This window comes from Ammospiza nelsoni, chromosome 5 (assembly GCF_027579445.1).
Source record: "Ammospiza nelsoni isolate bAmmNel1 chromosome 5, bAmmNel1.pri, whole genome shotgun sequence".
Lineage (NCBI taxonomy): Eukaryota > Metazoa > Chordata > Aves > Passeriformes > Passerellidae > Ammospiza > Ammospiza nelsoni.
Genome location: NC_080637.1, coordinates 12,121,511 through 12,134,016, shown reverse-complemented (window position 1 = coordinate 12,134,016; position 12,506 = coordinate 12,121,511). Strand labels below are relative to the sequence as shown.

The 12,506-nt window shown below is 38.6% G+C and overlaps 1 protein-coding gene across 5 annotated transcripts in view; it reads right to left on the bottom strand.

The window, feature by feature from the left end:
• Positions 1-12,506, bottom strand: part of MAGI2 (membrane associated guanylate kinase, WW and PDZ domain containing 2) — a 702,840-nt gene that overhangs the window by 242,055 nt on the left and 448,279 nt on the right. For all 5 annotated transcript variants that reach the window (XM_059471477.1, XM_059471473.1, XM_059471474.1 and 2 more), the window contains one exon: positions 1,435-1,650. In XM_059471477.1, the coding sequence (XP_059327460.1) occupies positions 1,435-1,650 (216 nt within the window). The remainder of the gene's footprint in view (positions 1-1,434; positions 1,651-12,506) is intronic.

The following is a 12,506-nucleotide window of genomic DNA, read 5'->3' as shown; positions in this document are numbered from 1 at the left end:
GCTCCATCCTTTCCTGCTTAGCTGTGTAGGAAGGGCACTCAGTGTCAGAGAGATGCCAACAGATGCAATCTTGTGTGGCAGGGATGAGCAGGGCTTGTGCAGCATGTGGTGGCAGTGGCAAGGGAGCAACACTGCAGCCCTTTGGAGAGCCAAGGGGAAGAACCAGACCCACTCTCACCCCACTGCTCCTGGACACCCCTGGCAGATGGGGATGGGTTCTGCACAGGAATTTTCTTTTATATGTAATGTTAGGCAACAGCTAAGGAAAAGCATGTGGCAAAATCATCCTGGATGGAAACATATCAAATTCAGTATATTTTGTAGTGAGGTGGGAATTAAAAGGGTATATATACACTTTGCAATATGAAAATCCTTCTACAGAGCATAGAAGATTAGGCAATAGATTTTTTGTTCCACAGTAACCTATACATTTATAGAACTTGCAATATTTCCTTTTGTCTTCTCATCTGTGTCATTGTCACTAGACTTCGACTTCAACAGTCTGAGTCTCTAAGTTTGCCAGAAAGGATTCACAGCAATATTTCTCATAAAAATCTGAATTCTTCCATTTTCTTCATGAATGACAACAAAACAATTTCTTAAATTCTATTTCAGGATAAGAATTATTAAGTTCTGTAAAATATTGCCTTAGTGTGAGGTGGACGGGGAAATTGATTACCTGCTTCAGAATAGGCAGGAGTTCCTTCACTCAAGATACCAGTCAGTACCCAGAACCCCTTTTTTTTCCTGAAGCACTGTGATCCAAGAAGTAAATCAACAATTGTCTTTCAGAGGTCTTTGACATCTGAAACTCTTATCAGCTTTATGCAGGCTCTGAAACATTCCTGAAAAGTGTCCTCCAGATGGTATTGCCGGGAAGGGTTTAATGGCAATGCCACACCTTTGTTAATATGGTGACTTTTGTCTTGCACTATATTGCTAAGTCTTCATGATAATTTCCAAAATTTCATTTCATAAGGTGCTGAACAATCTTGTGAGTGTCACCATTTGAGAACAACAAGACCCAAAACACAGAGACTATTTATCTGAACAAATTGCAGTTCTCTAGACTCCCTCTATAGTCAACAGAGAGGAACAGGCACTTGTGAATGATTTCCTAACATAGAAATCTAAACCAGGTCACAATCCATGCTCAGGAAGAAGATATTTTTCTCTTTGGTCTATGAAGAGGGTGCAAAGAGACTAGTTCAGAGACAGAAATCTTTACAGTAGCTGAGGTAAGTGAGATGACTCCCCAAAATAGAGGTTAAGTAATTATTTTTAGGCTTCAGAGAAATCCTAATATTCAAAATTCCTGCCTTTGCCTCTTGCAAGAACATCCTTACCTGAACATGCATATTCTCACTGCAGAAGGAGGTAACTGAGGACTCTGAATAACAGAAACTCACTGCAAAGTAAGAAGGAAGAACAGACCTGGTGTTACTGTCACGTCATTGCCATTGACCACAGGTCTTTCTTCCTCCTCTTCCTCTGGTGGTTCAATGCCTGTCTTCTCCATGTTGCTCACAGATTTATTCCTTTTTCGTTTGCCTTCAGCCCCTGGAGTGGCACCTGGGAGGATCTGGTCTGTCACATTTAACAGCAGCGGGGCCGGTTCTGCTGGAGGCTTCGGAGTGCCGTAATAGTTGTCTGCAAACAGAGAAAAGGAATAACACATGAGATTGCAGAAATACACAGGCTGCTGCTGCTGCTGCTGCTTCTTTTGTCTTACATTAATGTAAGATGTGTGAGGTGGGATCTGGCTCATCAGCTTAAATAAAGAATAGTTCAAAATATTTTCTGCAAAATTGAATGTTTACCTTTCCTGAAATGGTAATTAATTTTCTTTGAGGTAACACAAGTGATCCAATCATGCTCACAAACAAGTATCTTATTAACAATTTCTGAAATTGTAACAGGTGAAATTTACATTCCTGCCCAACAAAATATATTTCTGAAACTATAACAGGTTAAGTTTACATTCCTCTCATCCAAATACCTGCCAACCAGAGCCGCTCTCTTATTTCAAATAATTAGTTAGGACAAATTAGTTTTGCAACATTTATGCTAAAAACCAAGAGTTTCTTAAGGATCAAAATTATGATGAGAATATTGATTATTTATTATGTTATGTCATTTTCACTCCCTCAAATAATCTCATCTGCTTTGAAAGTAAATAATCATCCAATGATTCAGAGATTTGCAGTTTTTAGTAACACTTTCACTATCTTGTTTTTCATATTTGTCAAATCTTTGCTGTTCACAATTTCCAAGTTTGTAATAGTTAATGCTAATATATTTTCAAAGAAACCTTTGGAAATAAGATTGAAACCTTATGCTTTAGGGTTTAACATTATCTCCAAGTACTAAGGAATTCTGAGAAGACTTAAGGTGGCTGACAGATTACCCTCTATTTGTGTCTCCTGAAATTTCTGGCAACTTCCTCTGAGTCATCTACTTTCTGTCAGAAGGATTATTAGATTAGATGGACCACAGCCCCATCTTATCTATCAATACTTGTATGCTGGCATTTTTAGCACATCTGATCTCAAAATTAGTGTCTTGCTGGTACCACAAATTTTTCATTAAAAATATGGTTAAAATAGATCAGTAAAATAATTAATAATATTTTAAAAAGCATGTACTTTCTAGAAAGAAACATAAATAGTATGACAATATTAAGACAATATGACAATATTATTGTAACCACATATAAGCATGACAAGAATAAATGCATTAAAATATATATGTTATACATGCACAATAAACCATCATAAAATACATTTTGCAGGCAGAGTAAAAATTATTATTGGCACTTGTGTTTCCAAAGACTCACTATGTTCAGCCACATGACCAACTCAAAACAGGTAAGTAATTGAACAGCCTTGAAACTACTGAATACTCAATAAATTTTTCACAGCAGTTTAGCAAAACAATACTAATAACAGATGTTTCTGTAATTGTAACACACTGTGAAAATGTACTGTGTTAAATGACACTCATAGTGACTCTGGACTTAGGCATGTTTGAATAAAACTTTGACTCATTGCAGATTTTCTCAGGATTTTGTGAGATGGCAGCAGGTTCAAGCCAGCAGGGCAATGAGATGTGGCTCTGTGGGGTGACAGTGGGAGCTCTCTGACTGCCAGAGTCAAAGCAGGGGAGCAGCATTTGGGGTCCCAGGGGCAAAAAGGAAATCTACACTGACCCACTAACAGAGACTGTGCCTCCAGAAAATGTCAAGACCAGATCTGTTCGCAGTCAAATCTCCATGCTCTGACAGTCCAGGCTGTTTTGAGAACATCTGAAAACCAACAGAGCTCAGTTGGAAGTTTACTTTTGTACTGCTCTAAGATAATGTCACCTTTATTGGTGAGACTGTGTGTCTGTAATATCCCATACTTTGAAAAATGGATTCCTCAATTTAAAAATCTCCCTGGCCTAAGCCCTTTTACCCGTTTTAATCAGTGCCTCAGAGGCCTTAAGCTTGACAAAACTCGTCAAATATGCACTGATTTCCACTGATTCCATAAATATCAGAAGATCTATCCCAGGGATGTTGTACTAGTGCGACACAAAGTGTGAAACTCAAGTGCAGTATCTTGGCTTTTTTTTCCTTTGTTCTAGTTTTGTCATTTTCATACAAAATTGAGTGCAGTAATAATTAGCAGTAATGCTAATATCCTGAATAGTTGATGAGGTGTTTTAACTGAAGGATACTCTCATGTTATTTTAAAATATTAGACACTTTTTCACTTTGAGTGACTGTATGCATTAGTGAGAGACAGAGATAAAATTCATGCACACAAAAAAATCTATGAATATCACATACATAAAAATGTAACAAAAAAATTGCAGATATAAGATCGGGGGCCAAAGATGATTTAACTCATATTTCAAATTGAAAATACTGTATAATTTCCTACTTCTGTCCCACAACATAAAACTTTATGTGCTTTATGATCCAGTAACCACTGATTTAAAAGTGAGTTTAAAATCATTTATTGCTAGCTAATTATTGATCTATATTTTTAATTCAAAAATATGCAGAAACAATGGAAATAAAAATAAGAAACTATACACATACTGATACAATCAATGTGTCAATATAAAATTAGTTAAACTCCAATGGAAAAAAATATATAGAGTGAGATATCCAGCCATTTAAATGAAGGAGCAATGCTCCTACAGAAAAATTAGCATCAACTTAAACTGTATCTTTTATGAAGAAGAGATTCTCAGTGTCTTGAAATTCCTTACATAAGACTTGGGAGATTAGAGATGATGGAAGACACTCACAAAACCTTGGCAAATGTCATATCTAAGCATAATATAAAGACTAAATGTTTGAAAAACATAACTTTTGTTGCCATTAAATTTTGAAAATCTCTGATCTCTTTTTCATCTTCCCCGAGCAAAGGGGAGGGTTCAATAGGCTATTGTTGAAACACTGATCATAAGGTACTGAAATTCATTTTCCTGCAGGTAAAAAAAGGAACACCAAATAAACAATTTCAACTGTAGTTAAGTTTTAAAAAGGAATTATTAAAAAGAAAAACAAAAAGAAAAACAAAAAGAAAAAAAAAGAGAAAAAAGTACAAAAAAGAAAGTGTTCTAGAAGAAAACATATATCTTATGCTAATTGGCAATGAGAAATACCAGCAGTTAGGAGTTTTTAAAAAAAAATGAACGGAGCACAAAACAGACAATACCTTTATAGCACTATGCAAAATCACATAGTATCCTTTCTTTTGTATACTGCCTGCTGTTCTGGTACTTGCCTCTCAAAAATTACATGGGAGAACTAAAGAAGGGCAATTAAAGCTTGGAACTGTTAAAATTGATTTTGAGTTCTCAGCTTGGAAATGGGACAACTGAAGGGGGATATGGCAGATATGTATAAAAACAGGACAACCCTGGGAAAGTGCCTAGAAAATCAATGAATGGATGCTTAGCTTCCCACTACTTGAGGACAAGAGGATACCCAATGAAATTAGCAGGTTTAAAACAAGCAAAAGAAGTGTTTTTTTATACAGCATAAGAGAATAGTGGCATTCACTGTGAGATGCTGCCAGCATCATAAATGCAATCAAAAAGCAATTATACAAAGTCATAGAAGGAAAAAAAGGCCATGAAAGCCTATTAAATGTAAAGGTACAAATTCTCCATCAAGAGTTCCATACAATCAGATTGGTAGAGTGCAGAATGTAACTCTGCATGCCTTCCCTCTTCTTGCATTTTATGCCTTAACATCTCACAGGTCCCTTCCAATCTAGGCGATTCTGTCATCCACCAAGGGGCAGCAGTAAAGACATTTTCCCTCCATTTGACTAAGTGCAGCTGCTCTATTACTCAGGTTCCTCCTTGTACTCAGAGAAATGTCTGTATACTCACCGGCCACCCCTGCACAGTCAAGAGGTCAGTTTAAGCCTAAGTGAAGCTCTTTGTGCTGGCCCTGAATCAAAGCCTCAGTGCGGGCAGGCGGTGCAGAAAAAGCCCCTCTGCTGAATCCATCTGGCTGCTGCTCCTGATTGCTTCAGTGCTTCCAGCTGCTTCTGAGTGCAGCTGAGCACTGGAGAGGGTCTGGCCTAACCTATTTGACTTGGCTGCCAAAGCAGCTTGGAAGCCACGGCATAGTGACAATTACCAAGCGGCCCTTGCCACCCCCGAGCTGCATGAACCCTGTCAGCACCCTGATTCTACAAGGAAGAGTCAGACAAATTGATGGGTAGGCTTGCTCTGATGACAGAAGCCAGATCGGGAAGTCAGAAAGTCACAAGAAGCAGAAAAGGGAGGAAATAAGGAGGAGGAAACAGCTTATTTTTTTCCTTAACTTTAGTTCACCTATGTCAGGATGTAGTAAGACTTTTATTTTATTGATGAAGTGTTTGATGGTGAAGCAATATCCTAACTTGCTCCCTGAGAAAAGGTAAGCCTTTGAGGATGAAAAAAAGAGCACTTGGGTGGTAGCAAAGAAGCAGTAAAATCCTCATGCTGAAATGATAACAAGACTCAGATATACTGATGTGCTCAACACCCAGTGATGCCAGCTACTGGGCACAGTTATAAATGTGTCCCCATGTCGTGCTCTACTTTGTGCTCCATTGCAGGGACTGACCTGCATGCACTTTCCTCTCCTCACCTTCCCAGTCCCTGTCCCTTTCCTTTTGTGAGCAAAGGCCCAAAATGCAGCATAGAGTGGACACCTCCTCTTGCCATCCTTCTGGACAGAGAAGGGAGAGGAAGGGCCTTGTGCCAGGTCTGCACAAAGGAGCTCCTTTAGCTCCTGGGCCGGGCCAGGCCAGCCTGAGCCATCAGGCTGTGGAGAAAGGGGACCATTGCTGAGAGCACCCTCGGCTCCTGAAGCTCCCCTGATCTCACATAAGGAATTAAAAACTCTAGTTTAAAAATGAATCATGAAAAGTTAAAATAGTGATGAGGAATTAGGAAATTATAGTAAAAATGAACAACCAGACAGAAAACAAGAGGTGTGCCAGAGCCAGAAGCTTTTAGGATGACTGCTCCCAGCTGTGGTGTGACTCACATTCTGAGCCCAGAGCACAGACACATTCCTTTTCACACTTATTTTTAGAGATGAAACAATACCCAGCTACAAATACACACCTGCCTCTGCTTATTCAGCACCCTTATTTGGATTGATCTGTCTTTTTTGTTTATACAGCTTTGAATTGCTGAAGTATCAGTCAAAATTGTGTGAGTCAGCCACAACTCTAGGAAATGAAAGACAAACCTTATTTTTTCAGTTATGAGAACAACTGCAAATGTTATGACGAATGTTAAAGCCCTACATATTTGCTTTTGTGATCACTGACTACTGATAATAAACTAAGGGGAAGTACTCTGAAGCCTAATTGCTGCCTAGATTTGAGTTACATTTGATATTTTAACAGTTCACAAATATATATGGAAATGTAATAGATTCCGATAGTATAGAGAGTTTTAGGTAGGCAGAAATTAGCTTAATTTTAAATAAAAATAATAATGTGAACAAATATGAATATTTTATAATTTGATTAAAAGAAGATGGCTGAATTTATTTATGACTAGAAGCCAACTGCATTCCACAAGAAGCATCTGTTCATGATTTATGTCTGTTTATAATCAGTATCCAGACAAAGACTGGTGACAACTGGTGTCCCTCAGGGGTCCATACTGGGAAAAATAGTGTTTAATATCTTCATCAGTGACACCACCAGTGGGACTGTGTGTACTCCCAGCATGTTTGCAGATGACACCAAGCTGAGTGGTTTGCTTGGTGCACCTGAAAAACAGGAAGCCATTCAAAGGGATTTGGAGAAGCTCCAGAAGTGGGCCCACGGGAATCTCATGAGGTTTAACAAGACCACCTGCAAGGGGCTGCACCTGGGGTGGGACAGCCCCAGTGTCAGCACAGGTGGGGCATGAGCAGATCAGGAGAAGCCCTGCCAAGAAGGACCTGGAGGTGCTGCTGGGAGAAAATCTGGACATGACCTGGCAATGAGCACCCACAGCCCAGAAAACCAACTGCACCCTGGGCTGCATCCAAAGCAGCGTGGCCAGCTAGAGGGAGGGGATCCTTCCCTCTGCTCTGCTGTCCTGAGACCAGGCCTAAAGTGCTGCATCCACCTCTGGGATTCTTGGCACAAGAAAGACATGGACCCGTTGGAGCAAGTCCAGAGCAGAGACACCAAAATGATGCACCACTCCTGTGAGGACAGGCTGAGAGCTGGGTTTGTTCAGCCTGGAGAAGAGAGGACTCCAGGGAGACCTCATTGTGGCCAGCCAGTACCTAAAGGAGGCTTAAAAGGATGGCCTTTTAGAAAAACCTGTCGCAAATGTTAGGTCATGTGAAATTGCACCTGCCTAAGCAGTATATGATAAATGATATAATTGCTAGATGTGATGATTGTTTAGTAATTAAATATAATTATTGTTTAATCGTAAGAAGAATAATGAAAAACTATGTTAGAAGTTTGAGGGAGATCACGGGAAGCCCATGCTTGGCTGAAATCTACGTATACAATAGAACAATATAATTTTAATAATAACACAAAAGTTATATAACGATAGAATATAAAAACACATTCATCCCGAACCCATGTTGGAGTCAGATTTGGGTTTGTACCCCTGACACCCAGAGCTCTTCAATAAAAGCACCTGCATATAATCATTCTCATGATTATGTGTTTCTGAACGCTAACATGAGGAACCTGATCTAGCTGAAGATGTCCCTGCTCATTGAAGGGGGTTGGACCATCCTTTCCAACTCAAACTATTCCATGAGTCTATGAAAATCAATGATCTTTTCAAAACAAGGTATTTAATTTTTTTAACTTAACCTGCTTTGGAGTCTGCACATTAACTATTATGGTCTACATTCACTCTATCTGGCTCTAAGTGTTTAATTGATGGAGTATTTAATTGGAATTAAGTAAAGCAATCATCTTCCAGGAAGTGCTAAAAAAAAAATCTCATTCTATAATGACCTCCAGCCTGCAAGCCCTGGGACATCAAGCTGATATCTGCAACTCTCCACACCCTGTGCACTCTTGGCATGTAAGTTCAGGTGTAGCTTTCTGTTAACCTCCAGAAGACAGCAAGAAAACAAGCTCACTGTTTTGGTATCTTTTAGGGCAGGCCCAACACACTGGCAGTATAACCAGCAGGGTAAGACCATGCGAGGTTGGTAGTCTTTCAAATTTTGTGTGAAGTTTTCCTGGACAACATATCCCAGGAAGAGGTGTTGCAGACATCCTCTTTGAAGGATTTGATATTAGACCATTGAATTGTTAATACTGGAAGAACCTCTAAGGTCATCAATGTAATTGGTAACACAGCACTGCCATGTTGACCTCTAACCATCTCCCTGAGTGCCACAACTAAAAGTTTATTGAACATTTTCAGGGATGTTGATTCAAACACTTTCCTGAGCATCATTTGTGTGCAATAGATGTCAAAGACAGGAAGGAATTCGTAAATGCATGTTCTGTGAATTTCCATGAACCAAGCACGTGGTATCACTATGCTTTCCTTTCACCATGCACACACATCACTTTCCCATAGAGGTATGTCCAATCAATTGCCATCTGCTTGTGAAGTCACTTTATTCTAACATTTCTGATCATCTGTATATCTGATTTAGAGCATTTTTTGGTATGCCTGTTTTGCTCTCCAGTAAAACCACACAAGTATAGAATATTCTAAAACTGAAAAATACACTTCTCTATTTTCTTACAACCATCTTATAAAATTTCTAAAGAGGAAGAGTACGTAGACTTTGTTAAAATATTATTAGTGATGTATTTTAACAAAATCCAAGACAATTACCACCTCCTTAAGGAAGTCTAGCAAACTTCTTTTCACCCACTCACCCTGAGTAATTTATTTTGACGGGTGACTATACTATAATTAAGGCCTTTTTTTAATCATTGCTGTAAGGTTGGGTGAGTAGATTTTGTTCTTGGGTTCATACATTTTCATGATGGTTTTGCAAAGCTGCTTGATGGATTGAAGTTGCAGAACTCTTACCGTGACTCCAAAGAAAGCAGAATTAAAAAATGAAGCCTTCCGAAACATTTAGATTGTAGATTTACATTGGTATTATTTTTACTCATGGACTTGTGCCATTAAAATGGCAAAGAAATAGGAAAAGTTGTAGTTCAGATCTCCCAGAATTTAGGGAAAAAAAGAGTTAGTAAATATAGATTCACAATTATGTTTTTAAACAGCAGCTTTTAACTTCTATTGTGTTCTCAGAAATATTTACAAGAAAAGTTACACTTTTACTGTGATTTTTATGTCTACTTTTAGTTTCTTTTAGACAGAAGACTGAAGATCCTGGAAATGTCTTTGCTCTTCTTTTACTAACTAACTAAGCCTTTGAATCCAGATTTCTTAGTTCTCTGAACCTTGCTGTTAAATTAAAGTCTGAATTAAAAATAAAGATCAAAATTTATTTACTTTGGGAGTGCTGTCTGAATGAGTTACACATGATACACAGAACTAATTCCGTGCTTGCTGGATATCAACATCCCCAGGGCTACTTGTTACACAGTCTATTTTTTCTCCCCTTTCTATTTCCTAACTGCATTGGGCTTCAGCTACAAATCAAGTTACTTGAAAGAAATACTTTCTGGACATCCCAGGATTCTGCTGGAACAGAGGGGTCAGTCATTGCCTGTGCATTCCCAAGAAACACCTCAGCATTTTCTGGCAGGGGCTATCCAGCTGTTTCCCAGGGGCAGGGGGACATTTGATGCTTTGTGCTGCTGCGCCTCTTCCCCAGGCTGAATTCTCATTTGGGTTGGTCTCTGCAGCTTCTGGTGACAGACATTAGGCAATATGTTAACTTCTGTGTCAAGTAATGACATTTTAATAACTGGCTTCAGGATTGTCTATTCATCTACATTAAAATTAAGTCACTAATTATAGCTGTGGATTTTTGCCCAAGAGTGTTCTGGCCCCCAGTGAATGCAATAGCAGAGGAAGTTTCTAAATTCACAAATACAGAGATGGAGACAAGATGGGCTGTCAAAGCTTCCAACGTGACAAAACTGCTGTTCTCTTGCTGTTGGACACCAACTGTCCCCAATAAAAGGATCTCTTTTCCATCCATACAGACTGGGACAGACTTTATAAGTAAGGAAGTACAAGTTTGGTTTTTATTTCTTAATTGGCATTTTTCAAGATAAATATCAGTAGCAAATGAATTTCAGTAACAACAAGGTGGTGATAGAGTACACCAGATATGCACAGGGCATGGTCTGATTTTGAAAATTTTTAAGGCCCTCAAATTAAGGCATATATAAGGTAGTTCTCATTTTTAAAAATATATTTTCCTCAGAGACATCACTTCACAATTTAGTGTATTTCAGAGAGCTCAAACTTCTAAGTTTTCTTCATCGCTGTTTCCATAATTCCGTTTTACATAGCTGCTTTTCCTTTTAATGACTCTTTTTTTCCTCCCACCTTTTAAATACTAGGGTGGTTTTATCCTATAAATACACTGCATTCCTCACATTTTGCTAATTAATCTTCTAGCTGATTGCCCATCTTCAAATTCTGGCACATATGCAAGATTAATCCCTAAAGCTCTGTGTAAGAGTACAAGGAGCAAGAAGACAACAATTTCATCTTTATAAAATCGGGTGATTTTAAAAACAGCCCAGACTGTTTTCATCATCCCTTTAATTTCTACCAAGATCAAACCATGTGAACAGATAAAATTCTTTTGAGCACCAAATCTCTCACAGTTGGGAAATAACTGTTCTCCTGTCAGATGTGGGAATCCCAGGGGCTGAAGGTGTAAATACCTTTCAGACAAAGTAACTATAAACCATCCTGTGTTAAGCCCAGGTGGAGGTGGCTGCACAGAGGGAACTGTCTTGCTTTAAGATTCCTCTAAGATTAAGGTCCTGACCTTATTTCTCCCAAATATTCTTCAAGTTTGTATTTCTTTCTGAGAAGCAGAACACATCAGTTTTAGATAATGGCCTAGGAGAGAGAGGACTGCTTATCAGATGCAGCAGAGTGCTCCACACACAGCAAATCATCACACATCTCCCAACCACCAGCAAATATGAAATGACTTTCAACTTCCATAATTTGATCTTCTGCTGAGCACAGTGTACCAGAAGTGAAAAATCTAGACAGACCTGACAGTCCTCTTGAAAAGGCCACTCCTACATATTTAAGGAAAACCATGGACAAAGAGAAAGGATTGAATAATTAATACAAAATGGAATTTGGACTTCAAAAGTAGGAATCACAAAGGTGCAAATGCAGACCATTGGAAAAAGACTCTGCAAGAATACAGCTTGATAAATATATTAGTAACTGCTTTATAGTGTTCTGCACACTTTAAAGCAATTCTGTCATCTGACCTCATCTTCAAAAAAGTAGTATAATCTGAAACCTCTGCTTTTCTAGAAAAGAAACATGGTTCAGTTCCTAAACAGTGTGTTCTTTGCTGCAGCTAAGCACAGATACCAAGCTACTTTTTCCCACCTCATAATTTTTAATGTGAGTTGTCTGAAGGGGACCCTTGAGTAATGACCTGTCCCTAAATGTGTATGATCCCTAAGTGATGTAGAGAGTGGGGTTTTAGCTAATTTCACTTTTCCTGCTGAGAAGTCCAGTATCTACAATAATGAATTCTCATCCCCCATCTGCACTGGTAGTGAGTTTAGATGAGATTAATTGACTTCTGGAAGTGTACATGGGTTTTGGCTGTTACTTTAAAAGAAGGTACAGACACCTTTAAGCTTACTAATGTTAGAGGTCATGATTCAGACCCTTAATTTTCAAGGTCCCAACACATTAAATCATGCTATTGCTTTCTTCCTTCATTTAAAGAATTAGGCTAAGCAAAGCTAAAAAAAAGATTTTCTGCTTCCCTTTGTATATTTTATATATTATGGCTAAGATTTTTGTAGAAGTAAAAATCCTGTGCCATATTAGAGAACAGCTTGGAGCAGAGTCCCTCCCTTTTGACAGTAGTGCCTACA